This window comes from Trichoderma virens (genome assembly GCF_000170995.1).
Source record: "Trichoderma virens Gv29-8 chromosome Unknown TRIVIscaffold_89, whole genome shotgun sequence".
In the NCBI taxonomy this organism is placed as follows: Eukaryota; Fungi; Ascomycota; class Sordariomycetes; order Hypocreales; family Hypocreaceae; genus Trichoderma; species Trichoderma virens.
Genome location: NW_014013660.1, coordinates 492,855 through 517,677, shown reverse-complemented (window position 1 = coordinate 517,677; position 24,823 = coordinate 492,855). Strand labels below are relative to the sequence as shown.

At 49.3% G+C, this 24,823-nt stretch overlaps 7 protein-coding genes across 7 annotated transcripts; 5 read left to right on the top strand and 2 right to left on the bottom strand.

Annotated features, from left to right (window-relative positions):
- Nucleotides 1-1,848: 1,848 nt before the first annotated feature.
- Nucleotides 1,849-6,213, top strand: TRIVIDRAFT_112751 (uncharacterized protein; the record flags this gene model as incomplete). The annotated part of the gene is made up of 8 exons (XM_014095787.1): nucleotides 1,849-2,126; nucleotides 2,186-2,402; nucleotides 2,465-2,767; nucleotides 2,828-3,313; nucleotides 3,368-3,693; nucleotides 3,754-4,338; nucleotides 5,141-5,443; nucleotides 5,595-6,213. Coding segments are annotated over 8 exons (3,117 nt in total), but the record flags the coding sequence as incomplete, so codon positions are not given.
- A 164-nt stretch (nucleotides 6,214-6,377) lies between these two features.
- Nucleotides 6,378-7,157, bottom strand: TRIVIDRAFT_42592 (uncharacterized protein; the record flags this gene model as incomplete). The annotated part of the gene is made up of 3 exons (XM_014095786.1): nucleotides 6,378-6,526; nucleotides 6,619-6,785; nucleotides 6,871-7,157. The coding sequence occupies 3 exons, from the start codon at nucleotides 7,155-7,157 to the stop codon at nucleotides 6,378-6,380; spliced, it is 603 nt and encodes a 200-aa protein (XP_013951261.1).
- A 2,090-nt stretch (nucleotides 7,158-9,247) lies between these two features.
- Nucleotides 9,248-10,788, top strand: TRIVIDRAFT_66017 (uncharacterized protein; the record flags this gene model as incomplete). The annotated part of the gene is made up of 3 exons (XM_014095785.1): nucleotides 9,248-9,388; nucleotides 9,438-10,602; nucleotides 10,664-10,788. 3 exons carry the CDS (start codon nucleotides 9,248-9,250, stop codon nucleotides 10,786-10,788), a joined length of 1,431 nt encoding a protein of 476 aa, XP_013951260.1.
- Nucleotides 10,789-11,884: 1,096 nt separating this feature from the next.
- TRIVIDRAFT_66016 (uncharacterized protein) lies at nucleotides 11,885-12,529 on the top strand (the record flags this gene model as incomplete). The annotated part of the gene is made up of 2 exons (XM_014095784.1): nucleotides 11,885-12,342; nucleotides 12,499-12,529. The coding sequence occupies 2 exons, from the start codon at nucleotides 11,885-11,887 to the stop codon at nucleotides 12,527-12,529; spliced, it is 489 nt and encodes a 162-aa protein (XP_013951259.1).
- A 2,129-nt stretch (nucleotides 12,530-14,658) lies between these two features.
- On the top strand, nucleotides 14,659-15,555 carry TRIVIDRAFT_41996 (uncharacterized protein; the record flags this gene model as incomplete). The annotated part of the gene is made up of 1 exon (XM_014095783.1): nucleotides 14,659-15,555. The coding sequence occupies one exon, from the start codon at nucleotides 14,659-14,661 to the stop codon at nucleotides 15,553-15,555; it is 897 nt and encodes a 298-aa protein (XP_013951258.1).
- A 262-nt stretch (nucleotides 15,556-15,817) lies between these two features.
- TRIVIDRAFT_41658 (uncharacterized protein) lies at nucleotides 15,818-19,275 on the bottom strand (the record flags this gene model as incomplete). The annotated part of the gene is made up of 2 exons (XM_014095782.1): nucleotides 15,818-16,379; nucleotides 16,460-19,275. 2 exons carry the CDS (start codon nucleotides 19,273-19,275, stop codon nucleotides 15,818-15,820), a joined length of 3,378 nt encoding a protein of 1,125 aa, XP_013951257.1.
- A 2,012-nt stretch (nucleotides 19,276-21,287) lies between these two features.
- TRIVIDRAFT_183397 (uncharacterized protein) lies at nucleotides 21,288-23,932 on the top strand (the record flags this gene model as incomplete). Its single annotated transcript, XM_014095781.1, has 1 exon — nucleotides 21,288-23,932. One exon carries the CDS (start codon nucleotides 21,588-21,590, stop codon nucleotides 23,757-23,759), a length of 2,172 nt encoding a protein of 723 aa, XP_013951256.1.
- Between the last annotated feature and the right edge of the window lie 891 nt (nucleotides 23,933-24,823).

Genomic DNA, 24,823 nt, shown 5'->3' with positions numbered 1-24,823 from the left:
GGATGGGTATGCGCGCAATGAGTTTCAGACTCAATTTGTCGTTATTGACGAGAACGCAACAGTACCCGGTGCTTATTTGGTAGCTATGGCACTCGATATCTTTAATTATCTGACTGTCATCTCTTTGTTGGATTGTTTGTGGTGATTGCAAGGTAGATTCTACCCGCTATGGATGGTTGAGTTTATTAATGTTCCAACCTCATTGTAGATACCTCGTAGTTAACCGATGAGCATCTATCCTGTGAGCTGGGTATTGCCAATCAAATTTAGTACAGCATTTGATTCTAATTTTCAGTCCAAGGGTTGGGTATAGCTGTTCGCCGAACCAGTTGTCACGGTTCAATGATGCAGACATGCTGTTTACAAATATAACCTCCAATTCCGCATGAGCAGCTCCATGGAAACAATACCTCGGTAAGAGATAATCATATTTTGTCTTCACACAAGTCTAATGCTTGGGGTATTTAATTCTTCAGTTAATTTCAGGCAACAACATGACGTGTTGTGAACGGTCTTGAGGCAATAAGAGTAATCAGGCGTCTGCCCCTTGCGCTGGTCAAAGCAAATTGGGTGCTTATTCATCACTTATTTTGGCAGACCATCAAGCAAACTTTGCTCTATCCCCCATTAAGCTTGTTTAATGCTTGAATGTTTGCTTGTGATGACGGTCGCTGCTATACCAGATGGCCGCTTATTCATCGCATGTCGTGGCAGATGCACGTACTCGTACGACTCATTTTTTAAAATTTATCGCATGTCACTCATGCAGCTTGGTTTGATGACTACATACCTTGTGCCAACGCGGAAATAGGGATTGGGGATTTGCCGTTTGACAAACATGCATCCATGCATAGCTGCAAGTGCCTACTGTTGAAGCTAGGTACTAACCATCCAGCTAGGCGATGACGTCGGCGGAATCCTGCCTGTGACTCCCTTAGCTGAAATCAACGGCGGCGTGAACGCAAGCGCCGCGTTGAGGTGACGCAGTTCACAGAGGATTTGGACACGTTTCCAAAGAATAGCCTGCTCGCATGCCTCGTATGCCTCGTATGCCTCTGGTCCAGCCTGCGTCGTTATCTGATGAACGTGGCTGGCCGGTGGCTTGATATCAGTCTCTCCAGGCCGCATCCATCGGTATTCAAAACCCCAGAGGCGTCTTCAAAAGCTGCCGTCTTCTGCTTAACTAAGAATCCGTGATTGGCCAGTTTAATCCGTCGAGCTGGAATTACGGCCAGAAAAGTCCGTCAGGTCGGCATATCGGAGGTCGGACTTCGGCTCAAAATCTGCCCGGAGATTGTGGTTGGCCCCGATACGTGCTGAAAACGTGACTTCGCGACCTGATGTGTCATAGTCGCATTGGTAAGCCTGGACTGCTGGCCTGCCATTCACGCTGCTGCCCGTATCAATCTCTCCGGGATATCGATATCGAACGGCATCGCCCTTCACCACCGCGACCCTGTCTGGGCTCCAGCGCTGTTATATAGAGGCCCCGGTGGCTTCTGCCGTGTGCCGTCGCGTTGAGCCGTGGACAACTTCGCCTGTGCATGTGATTTGCCTCCCGCCATGTCGTCGACTGAAGTCCAACCCGACGCCTCCGCGGCGTCGATATCGATGTCGATGCAGGGCACGGAGCCCCTTGCCTGTGTCTCGTGCCGGGCCAGAAAGCTCAAGTGTGACCGGACGAAGCCCGCCTGTACTCGCTGCGTCAAGGTCAAGAATGAGTGTGTGTATCCCGAGTCACGGAGAAAACCTACCTTTAAGCGGCGGAACGTCAAGGAGCTAGAAGCTCGTCTGGGTAGGTGCCTTTGCTTAGCCACTTATATGTCAGAGCACAAGCTTATTTGCTGCCTTACAGCTCAGGTTGAGGAGTATCTTAAAGAAGTCAACAAGGGCAATGATGACGGAGCCATCCTCCTGGATGATGCCGACATCTCCCTGGGCGACTTCACCTTTTCTGCTGACAACGTCAGCCAAGATGCCAACACCTCAAGCAGCGCATCAGATCCAACCGTGTCCTTTGAAATGCCCAACTTCACCAGCCAAGAAGGTAGTACCTTCATGAACAACCAGCTCATGGGACTTGGCATGTCCGAGGCTCTGCCTCCCTTTGAGATGATTGAAGAACTGTACGCCAAAACTTACTCCTCTGTGGTGTCTATCAAGGAGAGAATTCTAACAGCTACAGGCACAATGTCTACTTTCTCACCCACTACCACTTTCTCCCTATTATCCACTCTGGCCGCTACTATCAGGCCTTCTATGGACCACCGACGAGGAAACCGCCGATGTGTTTGCAGTATGGAATTTGGGCATTGTCTGCGAGTGGCCACCCCAAGTATGACCAGTATGCCGAAGCTTTCTACAAAAGAGCACGGCAGTACATGGAAGCAGACGAGATGAAAGTAAGCTGGCTGCACCCCCTGCGTATATCTGAAATATTCCGTGTTCTAACTCCTTGGCTTAGAGCGATGGCGAGCATTTCGTCACCGTAGCTCACGCCCAAGCGTGGGCCATCATTGCCAGCTACGAGGCGAAAGCCATGTTATTCACCCGTGCATCTATGAGTGCTTCTCGCTATTGTCGCCTTGTCCAAATGCTGGGATTGGACAGACTCGACAGGGAAGGAGACGATATCCCCCCAACCCTTGGCCCCATTTCCAACTGGACCGAGCTGGAAGAGCGCAGGAGGGTCTTTTGGGGTGCGTTTGCAATCGATGCTCACGCAAACATGGCAACGGGTTGGGCCAATATGATCAAGTCTGAAGATGTATGGCTTCTTTGATTGATTTCTTCACGATTGACATGTGGAGTGCTGACCAGATTCCAGGTAATGACACGCCTTCCATCTTCCGAGGAAGCATTCATGTCAGGACGAGAAGAGAAAACAGTCTTTTTGGAGGAAGTATTTACAGGAGCTTCTTTTGAGAGCTTCTCCGGTGCTATCGTCATATGTGAGGTCTTCAAGACCATCCTGAGGCATGTTCACGGGGCGAAACCTTCCGATCACCCTGAGGACTTGATGAACGGCGCATACTGGAAGCGCCATCGTGATCTCGACAACAAGCTTTCAAGTCTCTTCATGTTTCTGCCCGAGAAGTTTCGCCTACCACAAAGATCTCAGGACCCAGCAGCAGTGCATACAAATTTGAACTTGCACGCTTCTGTAATATGTCTACATCACGCTGCCATTGAGACAGCAGAAAAATTCGGATTCAACGAGTCTATCAAGCAGAACAGCATGTGTAGGTTGAGGACTTCTGCTGAAGAAATTGTCAGCATTATTAAGATGACATCGCACCAAGCCTCAATTTTCGTACGCTTCGTTCCTCCTCCTCATTCTTTGATACCAGACTAACGGTGGTGACAGAAAACGCAACTCTGTGCACTCTCATTGTATTGTGCTACGACGGTATATGTATATTTGGCCAAGGATGACCCTGTCTCCGGTGTGACTCCCATCGACGTTTCCAACCTGGAGATTATTATAAACGCAATGGAAGCCATTGGCCGCTTGCACCAGGTCACAACCGCCTTTCTCCAGCAAGCGTGTCTCGATATTGAGCGTAATGGTCTGACATCCTGCCTACGGCTTCCGTCTCTCTCAAAATATCGCGACCTCTTTGGCGGTCCAGCATCCAATATCCCCCGACTAGCTCGGAGTTCAGTATCGCAACACACTGAGATGTCCTCGCCGTTGCCTGGGAGACTGCCCCTTGGCCAACCCAAGGGCCATAGGAGGCCATCCGGCTTAAGAATGAGTAAGCCACTTGCCTCCCTGACAGGCATCCAACCAGAGTTAAACCACACAACAGATTGCTTCAATGCTATCCTCGGCGCAGTTACCCGAAACGTGGCTCCCAAAACGTTTGACCCTGTCAACAATAAGAGGAAGCGGGTAGCTGTAAGCCCGGGGCCCGACGCAGGTATAACGACCATCCCCAGGACTTCTGGGATTGCAGAAGGAGAGTTCCGCTTCAGCATCAGCAAGGGAGCTCTGGATACCCCTGCAAACCGCGCCTGTGGGAATCTATTTCCTGGGGAAGTAGATATGAATACGAATACTCAAGCCGTTGACCCGATTTTTGTGCTCCCAGACCGCACCAACTCATCAGCATCATCCCCAATACAACGCGGAGCCGGAACAGAGCCTTTTTCGGCAAGCAGCCACACTTCACCCAGCTTAGGTCTTGGTAATACTCCCGAGGAGAATAGGATAGACCTTCGGCAGTTTCAAGGGCGCATTTCAACGCCACTTTGGCACAGCACAGAAGAAGGACTTTTCAACCACATCACAGAGACAATTGCACAGTACTCGGGGGACGGGAATGATCCTTGGGCGTTACTAAATGGAGAGCACAATAACTGGAATGGCGCCACAACAAATTGATATGAGCCTGGGGCGTGGAAACACGGCAAAATAATAGTTGGTATGACGCGAAGACATTTCAGGGGCAGTTGATTACGCGGCTGTGGACAAGGGATAATTTTCTCTTCTCGGCGCATTGCGGTTTGATTAAGGCAGTGTACGATACCCCGTGCGTGGAAACTTACGCAACTCTTGTAAAACACTATTTCGCTTTGGAGTTAAGGACGGACGGAGCAAGATCAAACTGGTTGATCTCATCACCTCTCTTTACCAACGGAACATTATATAAGGACTTCTATAGACTACATGATGTTAATGTCACTTAAAATAGCCATAAAAAACGTCATACCGCTTATACTACTGTCATGATGTGAGAGGTTCCCGGCTGTTGCGGCCAATAGTCGGTGGGCCAAGCGCCGGAATAGGGAATACGTGGGGTGACGGGTAAGAACTTTTGGGGGTTAAACTGATAGAAAACAATGTCAACGGCATGAATCAACGCTTCACGGACATTTGTGTCTGAGTCTCAACCAAAGGACCAGTGCCAAGAGTCATTTGCTTAGAACTTGGTCAGGTGACAGGTAGATCGATAACATAACTGAAGGCCCCCACATCGCTCATGATAGTTTCGTATTTCCGGAGTTCATGGCCTCATCTGCAAACTATTTGGGACATGTGAAAACTGGCTGCCATCTCTTACCTCAGTCACTCCTTTTCTCTCCTTGGACATAACTTGTTTCCTACCGAGCCCCGAGCCAATTGAGCCGAAAAAAGAGTGGCAAAGGGGAGAAGAATTGAAAACATGCTTGCATACATTGTCGGCTTATTGGCAATTCTGCTTTTCGTCTCGAACCCCATCACCCAGTATTTCCTGCCGCAAAGCTCTCGCGCGAGGAATTCGTTGTCACCGAGGCCGCAGCTGAACGAGTCTCTGCTGGCGATAGATGGGGCGAATGCGACTGTGCCGAGTTGCCCGGCTGACGCGTACGGGGCGCGGATTTTGAGCAGGGAGCCGTTAGTGGTGTATTTGGAGGGGTTTTTGAGTGAGAGTGAGAGGAAGCATTTGCTTGAGATTAGGTAGGTGTCGAATTGAGATGCCAATTGTTGTCTTCTTTTTCTTTTCTGCTTTGTTTTCATTGTGTTTTTAGTGTAAATGGGCGTGATTCGAGGATATCAACTTGAAGTACATGAGAAGCCGGGAAAGTGCTAATGAAATCTACCTATGCAGCGAGCCTATCTTTGAGCCGTCAACCATTACTCATGATTCCAGCGCTACGCATCGGGACACTGCCGTTCGAGACTCTTCTGTTGCAGTCTTGCCCCGGACGGACATTGTTCGCTGCATCGAGGCTCGCGCAAGAGCATTTCAAGGTTGGCGGCGAGACCTCTGGATAGAGCGATTGCGAACACAACGATATGTCGCTGGCGGGCATTACAACCACCATTTTGACTGGAGCGGCAATGCTGATGGATGGGGTCGAGTGAGCAGTTTCATGGCTTGGATTGATGCGTCAGACGAGTTAGAAGGTGGAGGAACGGAGTTCCCGCTGTTAGAAACTACAATGGGTGGTGATGCACCGAAGTGGTGTGATTTGATCGAGTGTAAAAGCGAAAAGGCTGGGGATGGAGATGGCCAAGGAGAGCAGAAGAGACTCAGTGACGATATTAAAGCAGAGGGAGAAGATGTAGAAGGAAAGGGGACCACGTTCAAAGTTGTTCCTGGAAATGCGGTATACTGGGAGAATTTCGCGCCGGATGGGAGGGGGTATGATGAGACCTGGCACGCTGGCTTGCCTGTGAAGAAGGGAGTCAAAGTCGGGCTGAACATTTGGAGTTTTGGACGGATAGAGTGAGCGGATTTTGACTTTTGTCTTTTTAATGTATATAGCATAATTATTAGGCAAGCGATAAAATTGGTGTCTTATATCGCCATTACTCAAGAGGTGTAAGGGTATCGACCTGAACGGGGTGGAGAAACGAGAGAAGCAAGATTCTTTTTTAACGCTGTTGATTATTTCCATCTCCTCTCGCATTGTCCCGTCCAACGGCCCCAAGCTATTACCTTGCCGTTGATTTCCTTGGCAATCTGGTCCCTCGTGGGTTTTGAGGCGATGATGTTCGCATCCAGAGGCTCGTTTAGAGCAATGATGTCGAAGAAGTCTGTAAGAGCCAGAGAAACAAATGGTCAGCACAATTCACTTACAAACCTGTAGTGTACACATCTAATGTGAAGTAGCAACAAGGCCGCTTACATCTATGGATGCCGTGATTGAGAAGAGGCCGTGGGGGGATGTAGATGCTGTTGCGGCGGTTGGTGCCGTAGTAAAAGCCGCCGCTTAGTTTGGTGGATTTTTCGCTTTCTTGCTTGAAATCGGTGTTTGTGACGGATAGTTTTTCGTTGTCAATACCAAGATATATCCTTTCACACATGACATTAAAGGTTAGATATTCCGGTTATACTTGCATACCCACGTTCTCACCTCAAAGCATTGAATTGAACTTACCCATGGCAGATTGGTGTTGGCAGCGGCGCATCCGGATCCTCCGACATCAACAGCCACTGCTTGACGCCCTCGACTGACTCCCACTTCAACTCTGGGAAGCGGCCTTCTCCTCCAAACATGTAATCGGGCGATAGAGTCGCGCCATCCGCACCGCAGTCTGGGGAGGTGATTGGGATGGTCGGTTCTGGGTGTGAGGTGAACGCGGGGCCCTTGGTGAAAGCTTTGGCGTCGCGGCCTTTTGCGTTGGAGAAGAGCCAGCTAGCTGCTACTTCGACGTAATTCAACATGATTTATCTTGTTTTGCTTTCTTCCTTTGTGTTCTCCGCCGGTTGGTTACAATTAATAGGGGAGGTGAAGCTGTAAGGTATGAAGTCAAGTTGGTAACGCCTGTCTGATACACGCAGCTCTCTGTTCACAGGCTAGGATGGAAGAACTCGGTAAAAAGCAGATGAAAACTTATACGTCGCAGATATATATTAAGATGGAAAATCACAATCAGAGAATATTTCGATGCTGCGATGCATCATACGTTTATTAGAGATGCTGATTGCAAACTCCGGCAGTCGGTGCCGAATCGGCTGCTGATATTCCACTAGCATTTGCCGAGATTCGCCGGCAGACCCCTACTGGGAGAATCATTAAGGTGCCGAACTTCGCCTGAATAGGCGCGGTAGAAGATTGACAGGAGTGAATGGATGCTTACATAGTCCCTGCAAATAATTGACCTCAATATCGCTGAGCATTTTGTGTCGATTGGGCTGGACAGCTCGAGTTATAAATCTTGCAGTACATGTGTGAAGCGATTGTTCAGTGTCGTTGGTTCCATGAAAAAGACCTTGTGACATATCAAAAGATTATCTATAAAAGCGTAGCTGGATATCCAGGTCGGCCTTTGGTGTTGAGAGGAAACTTCAATACATGGTTTCGAAGGGAGTTCCTCATCAAATAAGAGGGGGGATATCAGTGTTCAAGTTGGGTGTACTACTCATCTCATGGCCGATAGATCATTCGAGTAAGAAGTTGCTGCCATGAGAAGCTTACAAATCTAGCATATTACTACTGGGACTAATGAAATGCACATGCAAGTCTAAGCGTAGGATTAGGTCTTATAGTCGGCTGCCAGATTCTGCACCAACACAGTGGATTCTCGAGAAACACCATTCAGGAAACAAAGATTCGTGCCTATGTGGTAGCCCAATATAAATGCGAATCTATTGAAAATCCTTCGCTTGACTCATTCTGAGAGTCACCATATCTATTCGATGCAACAACCAACAACACTGAAACTTATGCGCGCTTGCATCATCAGGATTGGCCAGTTGGGGAGCTGCATACATGCAGTCAGCCAATCCATGGTTCCGATCCATGGTTGCAAATTAGATTTCCTTGCATCAGCATGCAGTCGAGAACATTATTGTTGCGTGCAGATACTCTGTTGATACCCCGCGCGTAGTTCGATATGGTAAGAGTCTCTCAGTTTGTAAGATTCTCTCATCACTGCAATGACGGTCCAGCAATTCTTACCTTAAGCTATCTTATGAAATCATTGTGGAAAATGCTCATCAGGCTACCAAATAGGAAGTACAGGAGAATTCATCGGGTAAGCTCAGTAATTTGGAGGATATATGTCATACTGCACTAAATAATGACTACCTGTAGCTAGACAGACTTTATACTTCGTACTTCTCCATTTACCTACGTGAGCATAATAATGAACTGGAACCATTCGCAAGGTATTCGTTTTGTTTGTCGCTTAATATTAGTAGCGTCCTTGAGCTCATACCTGTTCCCTGCTGTACTGACTACTTACAACTTCCGGATTCGGTTCAACCATTCGACCAGCTGAAACTAGTGTAGCAAGCGTATACTCGTATATGGACCTAGCTGAGGCTGTCATGGTTTGTAATAATCATTAGCTCGAACGCCGCGGTTTACTTTCCGTACGATCCATGTCAGCCTTGAACACAGCCACGTATCTCAATACACCACTCCTCATCTTCATGGTTCATATCTAGTTGCTTGCCAAGGTGCCACTACTAGCTTTGAACTGGGGAAAGCTTTACTAGGCACAAATAAAAAATCGTAATCTAAGGAGTCAAAGCATCCAACATTACTATATGGTGTGCTTACGTGGCGTGAGATGTATCACTAGTACCACGTATGAGATGGTACAGCTTTCTGGTCTGTCAGAAAAGTGGCTTGTATCGAAAAGCATGTTTATTTCTATTATTATCATTGGGTTTAATTGTTACAATTACAGCCGCATATAAATTCCATCATTTGTCATTGTTCATATTACTGAACATTTCTCACCACTTCCCTCCATCTACAAACTAAATAGCGAAATCCGATACTAGATCATCAGCTATAAGTTAATATGCGGTACACTATCACAAGAGAGCAAATCAAGGAGCTCGCTGCTCAGTTGGACCCATCCACCCGATTGTTCACCAGCGCAGATGGCCAGGAATATGAGAAGCTAATTGCCCGGTGGGCTGATAACGCAGTCAGACAAGCTGTGAGTAGCCCCTTCCTTGAAGTCAATTGACAATGGCTCATCGCGATAGGGTGTTGTCGCTGTTCCTGTGGCATACGAAGAAGTATCTAAGCTGGTAAAGTTCGCCTCTGACAACAAGCTTGAAATTACCGTTAGGGGGGGCGGTCATTCTACCGGGGGCTGCAGTTCCTCAGAAGGCGGGCTTGTCATTGATCTCTCAGGCATGCGCAATGTGAGCGTTGATAAGGACTCCAAATTGATCACTGCCCAAGGCGGTGCCCTGTGGGAAGATGTGGACAACGCTGCCATTGAAAAGGGCCTTGCCACAGTTGGCGGTACTGTCAACCATACGGGCATCGGCGGTTTAACTCTGGGTGGCGGTCTTGGCTGGCTTACAGGCTTATATGGCACCGTGGTTGACAATCTTGTCTCTGCGAAAGTTGTCATTGCCAATGGAAGCCTCCTGACTGCCTCAGAAAATGAGAATACCGACTTATTCTGGGCCATCCGTGGTGCGGGCCACAACTTTGGTGTTACCGTCGAGTTTACACTTCAGGGGCATGACCAGACCAATGAAGTGTATGCTGGAGGCGTTGTATTCACCCCGGACAAGCTGATCGCCATTATCGATACACTCAACGCCAAGATGAAGTCTCCAGACCCCAAGGCAGGAATTATCCTTGTCTTCGCGAGCCCACCAACGATGCCAGGCCCGGTTGTCGTTGCCAATGTATTTTATAACGGCGACCAAGCCGCGGCAGAGGAATGTTTCGATTCCCTGTTCAAGCTCGGGCCTGTTGTCAACACAGCGAAGATGATGCCCTACAATCATGTCAACGGGTTATTCAACGCGATGGCCACTCATGGGCGCCGCAAATCTATAAAAGCAATCACTCTTACAGACCATGTTGATGCTGAATTTGTGCAAGAACTCTTCGACAACTATGCACAAAAGATGAAGGAAAATCCCGATTTGGCCATGACATTTATGGGCATCGAGTTTTACGATGTGACTAAGCTCAACAGCGTGCCTATAGAGTCGATGGCATTTGCCAATCGTGGTCTCTATAGAGCTGGTATCATTGGCTTGGAATGGACAGATGCTCAGAAGGATTTGGAAAATAGAGCGTGGGGTCGATCTATTCAGGACAAGTGCCGACAACGAATCATCGACAGCAACCAGTATTCTCCGGAGACTACTAAAACCGCGTTGGAGTATGCCAATTATATCGAACGTAAGAGTTATTTCCCTATCAGCAACTTGACTTGTCTGAAATAGCTACTAATTCGCTGCAGCTGGTGATCTTGTGGATAAGAGACCATTCGGTATCAATCAGCGACGACTGGAGATATTGAAACAAAAGTTCGATCCAGATTGTCTATTCCACAAAACTACTCCCGTTGTGCCTTTGAAAAATTAGGGGCGTTTAATATCACCAAAGTAGCAATTCGGAGTAAATTTTCTCATTCTATTTTCAGGTCCCACAAACCTGTTCTTATTCGGCGCAAGATTGTTTCACATAGTTAGCAGCTACAGTTCAACGCGCTGGGACGATAATTTTCAAATTGAACAGAACGTTGAATCATTTTACATATGCATAGGGATTGGTAATGTTAATAAAATGTTATATCACTTGCCAAGAGACGTTATGATGATCTGTATCAAAATCACACATACAACCAGATGTGTGCCTCCGACTAAATATATATATATATATATGCGCTATGCTCATACTCCTTGTATATGCATGTAAGACGAGCCCTATGTAAGAAGTTGCAAACTTGGCGTTGACCAAATTCGAAAAAATCTAAGCTCGAAAATACAAGCAGTATTACCCTCAAATCGTTAAAGTCCTTATTCATCTAGCTTTTATAACGTGTATATCCAAAACACTAATGCCGGTTGAGCAATATAAACGTACCCTCGCGTAATAAGCAAGCTGTTGCTCAAAGTAATTTCTCTAACTAACTTTCCGGGTATCGTTGTTTCTTCTCCTGGCTGATGATGACGTCAAGTGCTCGTCCTATGGGAATTGTTTCCTGTTTCACCTTTTCAAGACCATCAGCTGAAGAATAGAAGAGAAACAGGTAAAATACCATGCGCTTGCTTAACTTGGTTGTTTTAATCGTTGGGATTGGCTAATACAATCATGCTAAGGATAAAGTAGTGCGTCATACGCGTGGATGAGGCTAGAGCAGATCACCATTTAGTGTCTTCGTATTGTTTTAGAGCCAGCTGGACTCATGCTTGTTAGTACTGACATGGCTAATAATAAAACTCACGGCTTACTTAGCCAAAATTAGACAAAACGATTGTTTCACTTACTTGCGCAAGGCAGATTGCTCTGCGCCTCATCTATACCGTCACTGGAAATATTCTGAGAATATCGTGTAGATCCCTTAGCGATGCAGACTATATAATGCTGCTTAAAACTTCTGAGAAGATACAGAATTGGATAGATTCAGCTCCAATCTTTATCAAAGTACTCGCTTTACATGAAACGTCGTCAGTCCAACATGATCTTTCAATACTCTCTCTTCGCAGCACTAGCAGCCGTAGCCTTGGCTACACCAACCCCTACCAAGACTTCTAAGCTATCAAATCACCTTGGCAAACGAGATTACTGCGGCGATCATGAGAACCAAATGGCAACTTGGTATGACCGTGGCACGGACCCCAACCAAATTACAGCTTGCGGACACCAGTATGATCCCTCAGCTCTTGTCGTCGCCATTTCGACAGATGTACCAAACTACAAGTCCTTCTGCGGCCGCGAAATCCTTATCTCTTCCAGAGAGCAGTTAGCTGCAGTAGTCGCCATTATCGATGATGCCAATGCCACTGGTGATCTGGGAGAATTCGCTCTCGACCTTTCCCCGGCTGTCTTTGATATCCTTTCACCAACCGACCACACCATTGACCAAGACGGAGAAGTTGCTATTGACTGGGTTGTACTGGGTGGCGATCCCTGCCCGTAAGAATTTGAGGGAAATTGTTTATAATCGACATTCGATGCGGGTTCATATCAACTGGATAGAAGATTTGTGTGAGTAGAAGGCATTTTGGTTATTTGATGGCATACTGCGAGCTTGTATTACTTTTTTCTAAGCCATGACACATATACAAACAGTATAGCCGTTCTGCTGTATGAGCTATTTTGAGCAGGTGGCCGGCGCAAGCTGATGACAACATACCATGCAAATGTTTTGCAGTGGGGATTTGTACATAGATATTGATAGCTGAAACATGGATCGGTATAAGGGGGTGGCACTTAGTGACTTGCTTATGACTACTACTTTTAGAGCATTGAATTTTATACAGCTTATGCATAATACTATTTGAAATATCCTTTTTATTGTTAAGCTCGGATTTCTCGTTGCTCTGTATAGAAGGGGAGTCTGGTATACAATAGGTAATTAGTGTAATCCCACAGCCTGCCTGGTCTCTATGAGTCCCAAATAGACCGCTAACAGAAGCAATTTTGCGTTAGGATCACAGGTGTTCAAGATAGGAGCTACCATGGAGAGAAAGAAAGAGACTCACATGCAGCACGCCATCACTCACCGATTATTTCCAAAATCGTCCGTAACGTAATGATACTCTGGCTTGTGTCGCAAAGTTCGGCCTCGGGGCCGCGAGACATCAACGACGTGGCAGATCGGTAGATCCATTCCAACACAAAGGGAGAAGTGTCATTGATGCTCCCTCACTCACCAATCCGGAATCTCTGAGCATTACGCAAAGTGTTTGCCAAGGTTGATTGAAGCGAGAGATATGAGGTCTCTTGACTTTCCTTGGGCGAGTCTTTGAGTGAATCGGCCAAGACAACCGTGTGTATGAGTAACAGCGCGCTTCTCTGTATGTCAACATCCATGTATGTTCATCTGGTCCGATGAGATTGACTTATAGTAGACAGCAATCGAACAACAGAATATCATGTTTCTCTGCGCGCTTCTTCAATTTCAATCAAACGCTGAAGTGCGAATAGAGTCCTGTCTAGGATGTGAAACTCTAGCGAAGGCACAGGCTACATGCCGGTATTTCCGGTGTACAGCGACGCTATTTTATTTCACATGAATGGCACGACCGTTCTGACGACTCGGGAGTGGATTGCATAAGAAATTTGTCTCGTAGGTTCATCGCGATCACGGTAGTTGGCTGCGGGGATGATGACGGCCAGAGTCCGCTTAAGAAAATGATGTCAATAACACAATGGGTGTGGCTGTACGCTTTCTAATTAGCTTGGATAATGCCGGTTGTAGTTGATTTCACCTCCCAGACAGCCACTTACGGTGAAGGACAGTAGGAAAGGGGGGACTTGGTAGGCTAGCCGAGAGCGCCCAGGGTGTCCGATTCACGCGACTCAGAGTATAAGATATGAAGAGTTATCATTCAAGAATTTTTCATGTGGTATTCGGTGAAGTACGAAAATAAAAGATGACAAAACGCTTCTAGCTCAAGTACAGTAGCAGAAGCCAATGGATTACTCAACATATGCTTGATTACATATGACCAGTCGCGCTACGTCGGTGTCAGACGTCTCCCAGTTTTGAACTTGCAACTCGGATGATGTATTTGAATCATATATTTGAATCAAATACTAGGTGCCGTTGCAGCCATGATGTGGCAATATATCTTAACTATTGGGGTTTCTATACTAGATAACACCGGATTAACAACAGGAGATTTGGGTAACTTAAAAACTACATCTTAAATTTCTAGTACTGCCAATGGACATGTGTAACTCCTATAATCCAAATATGGGACTACAACTACCGTTGCAAGAAATCCTCCCGGTGAAATATAAGTTCTTGGCCATTTAATAACGACACATGGTTTCCTCCTCAATATTGGGGGCAGCAGCGGCATCTTCCGTCGTCTCCTTTGGAATCAGAATAAACTAGGCCATTATAGTCCAACCTGGCATTTTAGCCCCCATCCATGCTCTTAACGGAAGTTGGTTGAACCAATCAGTGTATACCATAACGCGGCCGCGTTTCCCGCAACATTTGCAGACGACAGGCTCAGCGCCGTAGGACGGACTTGTTCACGAAACATGTGCGTTTCGAGTTGCCTTTCAGGAAAGTATCTAATGGAACGATACATTTGATCATGGAATCCGAGCAGAGATGATAAGTAATCTTCTGCAATCACCTCACCGAGCAGGGAAGCGGAAAAGTAATAGTGGTCGCTCGTTGTGCCGCAAGTATAAATTACGCCCAAGTCCTCATAACATATTAAATCACATCAACAGCTTTCCTCTTCCAACAACAAAATAAAACTTATCATCATGCCGTCTCATCAGCCAATCGCTCAAAATGACTCCATTCAAGCATACGTTTACGTATTGCCCCCTCATAAAGTCAACTTTCCAGGGCAATTTGACACAGAATCCTTCGAATTCTCTCCCACTGCATTCACCCTGATCACCACACAAGACGGAGCAGTGCTGGTCGATGCACCAACCACAGATCGTGAAGGAGAAGAAGTCGCACAATGGGTCAAGTCGATTATTTCAGACAAGAAGCTCGTCTATATTTACGTCACCCACGGCCACGGCGATCATTTCTTCGCTGCGGGAGTAATCCAGAAATATTATCCCGAAGCCCGCATTCTAGCGACGCCGCAAACACATGTTCAAATGCAAGAGAATCTTGACAAGAAGCTATATGAGGGTCTGTGGGCTTCTACAACTCCGGAGTTGAGAAATACATCTCCTCCGGAAGTACAAGTGGACATACTAAAAGACGACAACACCTTCGTTGTTGGAGGCCACCAATTTCACGTCTTGAGCCTCCCTGGAGGCGATATTGGCGAATCCACGGTACTTCATGTACCTGATCTTGATCTTGTTGTAGCAGGAGACGTCGTCTATGGACATTGTTATCAATTCCTTGGCCAGGCCCAAACTCCGGAGCTACGAAACAAGTGGCTACAGTCTATCGATCAAGTAGCCCAGCTGAAGCCAAAAGTCGTGGTACCATCTCACATGCAATCCCACGAAGACTTCGGGACTTATCATTTGGAAGAAACGAAAGAATACATTAAAGCTTGGGAAGAGCTTGATGCTACAACCAACACTTGGCAGGAACTGGAAGAGGCTACTAAACGGAGGTACCCAGGCAGGATTGGCAGTTTCATTATCCGATTCTCTTCTCTTGTTGCAAAGGGAGTTATGCAGGTTTAGTGATGAGAGCGAATGGTATTATCCCAAGGACTTTAAATGATGTGATATTTGACAAGTCTATTAAAATGTGTGATTGGGTGAAAAGGGAGCCTATAAGTACCCTGTGATTATTGCCTTCTATTGCGGCACCTCTAGTCTCAATATATTTATGATACATGTCTCATTTTGCAATGCGCTCTCCTCTTGTATATGTTAAAGTAGTGATCAGTTTCATGTGGATCTCCAAGCTCTATAGGAACTTGGTGAACGTTTTCACTTGTCGCTAGTACAAGTCCTCGTCGTCACTCGCCGTTCCGTCCTGGAATCCCATCACTGCCTTGCCTTTTCCTTTGCCATTGACTTGTTCTTCCTCATCACTGCTGACTGCAATGGCCTTTCCTTTGCCTTTGCCCTTGCTAGAGGACGACCTGCCGCCGCTCCTCGATCCTCCGGAAGAACCAGGTCTTTTTCCGTGGTCTTGTGATTGCTGCTTCTTGTCGCTTCCTCCTTCAAACTGTGCCCTTACTCTCTCATAGTGCGCTAGTTCACCAGCACTGACACTAGGAATCAACTCCTCGTGTGCGGCGATAAAGTCCTCCTCTTGGACCATGACAGCGATATCCGCGGGCGTGGCGTAGTGATCGAAGAAGTACGCCGTGGAGACCTCGTGCTTGTTAGCCGGGTCGGCATTGAGGGCGCGGACTTTGGCGTCCACCGCGGCGGCCTGGCGGGTGACAGCCTTGAGCATGGCATCACTGCAAAGCGCGTAGAAATCGGCACCAGTGTAGGTGAATGGGAGGCGTTGGGAAACTGATGCGAGAGAGACAGAAGGGTGCAGGGTGAATCTGCGGAAATAGGGATTAGTATACGTTGTTTCATCTAAAGGAAAAGATTACAAGGTAGATAACGAAAGGAGGGAACGTACTTTCGAGTAAGAGCCTCCAGAATGGTTTGCTGCTTCTCATGAGTATCGGAAACACCAAGATAGAGCATCTTGTCAAATCGACCAGGACGCAGCAGTGCAGGGTCCAAAAGATCGGGCCTGTTGGTGGCTCCAATGACGAAGACGCCTCCAGCATCCTCGCCGCCTGACATACCGTCCAGCTCGGCCAACAGCTGCGACACGATACGGTCCATGACACCGCCAGAATCTCCCTGGTTACCTCTCTTTGGCGCGACGGAATCCAACTCGTCAAAGAAGACGACGCAGGGGCGAGCATCTCGGGCTCTCTGGAAGACGCGTCGCACATTGGCTTCTGACTCACCAATGTACATGTTGAGCAGCTCCGGACCCTTGACGCTGAAGAAGTTGAGGCTGTATTCGGTGGCGATGGCCTTTGCGAGCAGCGTCTTTCCAGTACCCGGGGGACCGTAGAAGAGGATACCGGAACGCTTCTTCATGCCCTTGGCGAACAGTTCGGGTCGCTCCAGCGGTAGCTGAATCGTCTCCGTGATGGCCTCTTTAACATTGCTGAGGCCACCGACATCGTCCCATGTGACATTGGGAATCTTGGGAGCACCAATGGAGTCGGAAAAGTTCTTACGAGCAGCTTCAACAGCGACATCAAAGTCAGCCGCTGTCAGGCAGCGCGCCGACGGGCCGCCAGCAACCTGCACGTCACGCACCGTCATGGGCATGCTGCTGCTGCTAGATTTGATAGAGAGCGACTCAAGTCGAGCGCGTTGGGCTATCGAAGCTCTTTCAACGACATCAAGCAAGTCACCAGCAACCAGCGCGGCCGTCTTGAGGGCGATGGCATTGAGATCGATGGCTGGCTCCAGGGATACGCCGCGGTCTTCAATGACAGTCCTCAGGATGACTTCTCGCTCAGCCTCGTCGGGGGCTCCCATTTCGAGCTCATGGGTGAAGAGCGCGCGGACTCCATCGGGGACCTTGTCAACCTCGTTTGTAGTAGCAATGAGGACGCGAACATCCTCCAGGATCTCTTTAATCGAAGACTCTATTCGATCAGCCGTCAGCGCCTCGATGTGCTGGATGAGGAGGGCACAGCATTCTGGGCCACAACTGATAGCACGCTCCGCACGCGTCCTCAGGAAGCCTTCTGTCTTGACATCGCTGCCGCTGCCTCCACCCTCACTGATGATATCATACGCATCAATGGCGAATGTGTGTAAACCCATATCGCTGCAGGCATCTTTTGCCATTGTCGCTTTTCCGATGTTGCGGTGCGACGATGTCAGTAGGATAGCAACAGGTGGCATTTTCAGATGGACAGCCCTCAAGCTCGTTGCGGCAGCCAAGAGTTCACGCAGCTGGCGCCTCAGAGGGGGGACATGTTGCTGGTCACGATCTGCCAATTGCGGAGGGCCACCGTCTGGTGCCCGTTGCGGCGTCTTCTTCAGGCCCAGATAGTAAGGCCAAGTGCTGTCCTTGATACCTGGTATCCGGCTCGTCTCAAAGCCTGACCCGTGCATGGCAACAGTTGTGCTGTCGATGCATGCGACAGTCCCCCACAGAGATTCCGCAGTTCCGTCCTCATCCTCGTCTGACTTTTGCACTTGGATATGCCCAACTTTGAACCAAGCAACGCTGTCGAGATGTGATAGAGTCTCCCCACCAGACTCGGTAGACCGTGCCGTAAGTGCCACTACGTCGTCAACCTCGGAACCGCCTGCACCGGGAGCCTCTTGGAGGGCTCGACCCAGCTGCGCATCTACCGGCACGGCAATCAAATCACCCTGCCGAACAAGGCGTAATTTATGAGCAAAATAGCGCTTTAATCCACCCAACACGGCGGTTTGGTACGCCCTTTCCGCGGAAATGGGGGTCCTAATGTGGTGAATGGCGATATCCTTTGCGTACGGAGGCTGCGATGCGCTCGCGAATCTGGGCAGCGTCCCTTTACCCTGATATGAAGACTTCTTGAGCACAGATATGCGCAGGTGGGTGGCTCCATCAATATTTGCGATCAAGATCGGCGAAGCATAGGCGGCTGGGCTGGACGGCCGCTGGACTTGCGACTCGAAGAATGATTGTCGCCGATCGCCCTTCCTTGAACTCGGGATCCGTGTGACGGGGCGTTGGGAGTAGCCCTCGGGCAGGCCATATACGCGAACAGGCCGCCAATTAGACACTTCAAAATCTGGGTGGTTGAAGCTGCCTAGCCCAAACGCGCCAAATCCATTCAGGGGAGGCTCCTCGGCGGCTTCAATCCGGACCCAGTCTCCGGAGAAGCACCCAATCTTGGAGAGCGACGCCACATCCACATAGATTCTAGCCTCTTCATCGTCCTCGGGAGATGGCTTGGGATGCAGCAGATCAGAGGGTATCTGTTTTCTCAGACCGTGCACTTTGAATAGCCTGCCGCGAGCTCGATCGGGGCGCGCAGTAGTAGATGTAAAGTTGGAAAAGACGGAGCCGGGGGTAGCAAAGCCGTTTGTTTTTCTGCCACGGAGCGTACCAGCAGTCATTGGCGTTCCAGGGCCCATAGAATTCATCGAATTCGTCGTCGGCAGTGTGGGGACCTCCAAAGATATCACCTCGTCCATGGAATCATCCGAAAGCTCCTCCTCCTGTTCTGATCCCGAGAAATCCGTCTCCGTCTCCGTCGCCACCACCGCGTCGTCGGTAACGGCACCAGCCCGATCGCGCTCTTCGGCAGCAGAGAAGAACTGGTCGTTTGTGCCATCCTCATCGTCGTCATTCCCGTTGAGCTGCTGACTAGAGGTCATTGAGGCGGCAGGACGAGCCTGTCGTCGGTTGCCTCCTCTCCCCCTCATCAAGATGATCTTTGTAGATTCCGTCAGAATGCCCTGAGCAACGGGCTCGCACAGCATGATCTTGCCCGGGTTTGGCGGCAGATGGGTGACAGGATGCGGCGGAAGAGGCAGCGGAAACAAATCGCCAGAGTGAACAACCTTGAGGCTGCCGAGGGCCGCCCTGAGCGCCATGGCCACACGCTCCTCAGCCGTCATGTTGGCGACGCCCTTGGCATTGGGATTTGTCGGATGGTCCTTGTAAAACGTGCCTTCGCCATTCTCCAGCCGTTTTGTTAATTCGCTTTCGAGGTTGACAAATACCGTCTCGAGCGGAACAGGGGCGACATCGAGGACAAGGATTTCGATGCCGCTGCGGCTATGGCTGGACAGCTTGGACGGAGCTACCTGCTGCAGAGTAACAGCAAAGCTCTGGAGGGCTGAAGACGAGGGCGAGAACTGGATGGTCGAATGGGCCAAGTCGCTCGATCGCAGAACGGGAACAACGGACCAGGCCATTTCAACGGGGTTCGCATTGGGCGCCCATGGCGCGACTGCGATATGGTGGATGTCGTCGGCGAGCTCATCGTTGGCGTCTTTGTGATTCTTGTCAGCTTCTCTTCAGCGTGCAATAGTAGCATTTTTGGCACACTGGAGCATTGCCAATCGCCATCACTTACCACTCGCAATGTGCGGGAAGAGGTCGGAGAAGAGGTCGTCGGACACGATGCCAACGTCGCCCTTGGTGCGGTCGTCGAGCACAAGTCGGGCGGTGATGGCCGGCTTGTCCTGGCGCCGCCTGCGGTTCCGTCTCCTGTGTGACACGACAGGCGCTCCGTCTGAGACAGCCATCTCGACTGGTTTCTAGAGGTTTGAGGGGAAGGTAGGGCAGGATCGGGCGCAAGGAGCCGTTGTAGCTGGAAAGGAGTCGGTGGATAGAGCTGTTCAATAGTTGACAAGACCCCGCAGCCGCTGGATCATGGCGCAGGCAAGGTCAGAAGAAGATGAGAATAATCACGGTCAAACACCAAGACGGGTGATCAAGGACGGAAACGAGATCACCAGGGAATCCAGGGCAATTGGATTCGGCGCGTGCTGGGCGCGATGCGTTGCGATGAAGATCAAAAGCCTGCAGATGCGTGTCGTGTCGCTGCAGATTCCATGTCCACTATAAGCACTGGCTCGGCTGTAGCCGTGGCAGCCTCGGCTTAGGGACTGGCACCCCAGATTTCCGGCCTCAGCTGGACGCTTACCAGCAGGGCAGCTCCACCAGCGGCTGCTGGAGTTACCACGGCATGGGGAGAAGTTGTACAGGTAATAGTCTAGTGGATGGCTTAGTTGGGGATGGATGGATAGCTGCTAATCTACAGGACTGGAGTGCATTATGCGGTGCTTTGCAGCAGCACTGATTCGAGTTGGACATTAATGTTCCCACGCTGCGATTCGACTGCGGGTGGACTTACCCTGGACTACCTACTGATGTAAAGGGGTAATCACCTGCCCAGGTGTATTTACTCGCCTCATCATCTATACAGTACAGATTCTATTTGCAGGCATTCCAAGTGAAGAACTAGCATCATACTATCATGTCAAATGGGAAACTTGTTTGCTTTCCACTTGATTATTTCGTCATGCCTTGCTGCACTATTCCGTCCAAGATTCATCCCAATAGGAGGTTTCACATGTATTTTTTAGCGATACACGTATCTCCAGGCCAGTCAGCCACCTCCACCCCACCAACTGGGCCAGCACTGCCATCAAGGAGGCAAAAAACATCGCCAATTTCACAAGCTAAAACTGGATTGAATACCGGAGAATTACAGTATCGATGCAAATTATGGAGCCACCTAACAGGGATCGACTCTTAATGAATCGCAACTCGATTGCGTCACGCCTACCAAACACATCAATGCATGCATTCTGGAAATGGGGAAGCCCTTCTAGGCTTTCTGGATTTAGATGCAGCTTTTCCCCTCCACTCACCGCATTTATCAATTGTCTCATGATGTCTGGTTAGAGCCCTACCGGTGTTTCACTCTTTAGATCCAATTGCTCCGGTTTACGATTCATGGCAATTGTCCATATCTGTTCTTTCACAACATCCATTATTTTAATAGTTATCTACAGAGAGATAACCTGTTTATAGCAGGGATTTGACTGCTAACTGGCCTGACCTCGTTGATGTCATCGCCCTACCTCCTGGATGTCCATTTGTGAGGCATTACCACAACACTTAGTGGCAGCTACCGACTATATGGGTTTTGGGAAAGCATTTGAAAAAGAGCAAGACGATATAGGGAAATAATTCTCAGCACAGTTAACGCCAATTGGCTAAAATGGGTCACAACGAAGATCCCCCAACCTCGGCGCAACACGACATGTCGCCTCGATCGACGTTCGAGGTTGCACAGCAGGCAATTGAGTTTGCCAAACAGGCCGAGAAACTCTCACACCAGCGAATGGAAGATGGCTCTGCAGCGGTAGCTGTGCAGGCAGATTTTGTCACGCCGCAGGATCCCGTTATAGTCACATCGGATGGAAACAGGCTGCCAGGCGTGCCGTTGCATGAAGCACATAGGCTCAACGTGCTGCGCGAAGAACTGCAAGGACAGCCAGCAGAGGTAGAGATTAAGAAGGGAAGCGAAGTTCAAGCAAATGTCTCAAATCCGGCTGTGCACCACCACAACAGGGAGGGCGGCCGGAAGACTTTACAGCTACCCGAGGCCCAAAAAGATCAGAATAATGGACAGTCTTGGCAACAGGCATCACAAGGAACGTTGAGACATGCCATGCCTCCATCACATACGCATCCCCTATTTCCGCCCCTACCGCTATACGGACCGCCGTCGTTGCTACGCAATATCCAGTGCTGGTTTTTCAGGTCTACGTCATTTGTGCTGAGCATGGAGTTTCTTGGTGTAATTGTACTCGGCTCGCTGTTCACAAGCATTCCGAATTACTGCAAGGCAATGTTTCTGCCTGGTCAGGAGAAAAAGCGGCCCTTTTATGAGCAGGAGCGCCAAAACGCAGCCATCAGAGAAGAGAAGGAAAAAGACTGGGACCCGACGGGTATCCAGAGGCGCTTGGATGTCGAAAACGAAAGCATAGTGGATGAATATCCACCGACTGAGGGCGGCAAAGACCCAATCATCTGCGATGTTGGTTACTATGCGCGCAGAGTTGGCCTTGACGTGGAGACTTTCAAAGTCGAGACTGAGGATGGATTCATCATTGAACTCTGGCACGTCTATGATCCTAGAGAGCATATACCTTTGGATGAGGCAAGCAGAGAGAAGCTTGGGCCGACCGTCTTCCAGGAGCCAACCCAACGACTGGGAAATTCGGGCAAGAAACGAAAGTTCCCCGTGCTGCTGATGCACGGCTTGCTGCAGAGCTCAGGGGCATATTGTTGCAACGATGACCAGAGTCTGGCATTTTGGCTCTGTAAATCAGGATTCGATGTTTGGCTGGGTAACAACCGGTGCGGCTTCAAGCCCAAGCACGTACTGCTCGAGTACAGCGACCCACGGATGTGGTGCTGGAACATTCGACAGATGGGCGTCTTTGACCTACCGGCGCTTGTATCGCGTGTCCTGCACGAGACGGGATTCAAAAAACTCGGCCTCATCTGCCATTCACAGGGAACAACTCAGACGTTGGTGGCCTTAGCAAAGGAGCAGCGACCTGATTTGGGTGAGAAGCTGACCGTATTCTGCGCTCTGGCCCCTGCGGCATATGCTGGACCGCTCATTGGCAAGATGTACTTCAAGTTCATGCGCATAATCTCACCCGGCATGTTCAGGCTCATGTTTGGGATCCATGCCTTCATCCCCCTGATGATGCAGATGCACGCGCTGCTGGATGCACGGCTGTACGGATGGCTGGGTTACAAGGTCTTCTCGTTCCTCTTTGACTGGACTGATGAAAGATGGGATCGAGGCCTGCGCAACCGCATGTTTCAGTTTGCGCCTGTGTATGTAAGTGCCGAGTCGATGAGGTGGTGGCTCGGCCGCGAATGCTTTGCCAGACACAAGTGCATCCTGGCGACGAGAGACGTGCTGCGGGATGAAGAAAGTCAAGATGAAAGCGGCAGCAATGAAGATGAGTCCGAAACCAGCAACGAAAGGCACCAATCCGGAGATCAGGCTCACAAGACCAAGCAGCGGCGCCACATCAAAGGCTCCACGGCATGGTACAATCACCAGGTGCCTCCATTTGCGCTGTGGGTTTGCGGCGATGATCATCTGGTAGACGGGCAGAGGCTTCTTAAGCGTTTCGAGGCAGGCCGCGAGCCGCACGTCAAGGTGGTGCACAGCAAAGTGATTCCCGAGTACCAGCACCTGGATGTCATCTGGGCAATGGATGCGCCATCCCAGGTATTTCGAGAAATTCGCGAGGTGCTGTGGAAGACGTGCGACGTCAGGGACATTTGCAGGATTCCAGAGGGCTGCGATATGGTGCCACAGTGGGAACCAGCCGAGGCTGTGGCGACCGGGGCGAGCGAATAGGGGATCATGGATATACGGCAGTTTTCTCCTTGTTGTTAGCTTGTACTTGTACTCGTATGCGAATGCGAACCAAAAAGCTCGGAGTCTAGGGTGGATGCCACTTGTTGTTACCATAGATGTGGAGTTATAGATGGAGTCAATTCAAGACAAGAGAGCATCTTTGCCTTTGTCGGAACATAACCAGGGATTGCGGCAGGACTGAAGCTCCATAAACTCGGATGAATTACCGACAGTTGAGCTCAGCAACCTGTGATTATTAATCTTTCTCACAATCTGCCATCATCCACGAGACCATCGACACTTGATTCGCCAGCATCCGCCAGAGAGGTAGGTCAGATCCAAGCACATTTCCCCTTACTGCTATTCCCCCGCATTAACCCTCTGTGGACTCATTTGACATGCGCTTGAAATCCATTTCTGGCTCTCTTTCACGGTGCCCCACACGCCCCGTTCACGGCACCGAGGTTAAAAGATGCAAAGAGCTCCGCTTTAACCGCCCTCGTCTTCTCCGTGGCGCCGAATCCAACTAACAGGGTTCATGTTGCTTTATGTGACTTTTTGTCATAGTATTACGGAGTGCTTTATGTAGAAATACCCGAGTCAGAATCAGCCCGGGTTAGGCTCTGTCTGGAGCCGGGCAAACTCGGAGTTCCCCAGGCGGACAAGATTGACATCCGAAGGCCAACTAGCATCAAGAACTGCATACTCCGTACAAGCCCGCGGAGAAGGCTACGGTAGTTCGGGGCTGGGGCCGACGACGCGAAACCAACCAAGGTATAGCTCTGGACTAGATGTTATTTCCAATTATACCTAGGTTGAGCGCGGAGACGTGGTTCGTACTAAAAGGAACGAGGTGACTACTACCATTTAAGCACGGTCACGATGCGGTGCTAGGGCTAGCTCTTGCTTATCCTACTTTATAATACTAAATACCCTCCGCGTGCCCATGTTTTGAAAATATCTTTGATATCCTAGTATTGCCTTCATATTACATGTAGCCAAAGCAAGCCAGTTCCAGACTTCAGCATTGTCTCTACCCCCTTGTCCATCCTTGACCAGTTTCT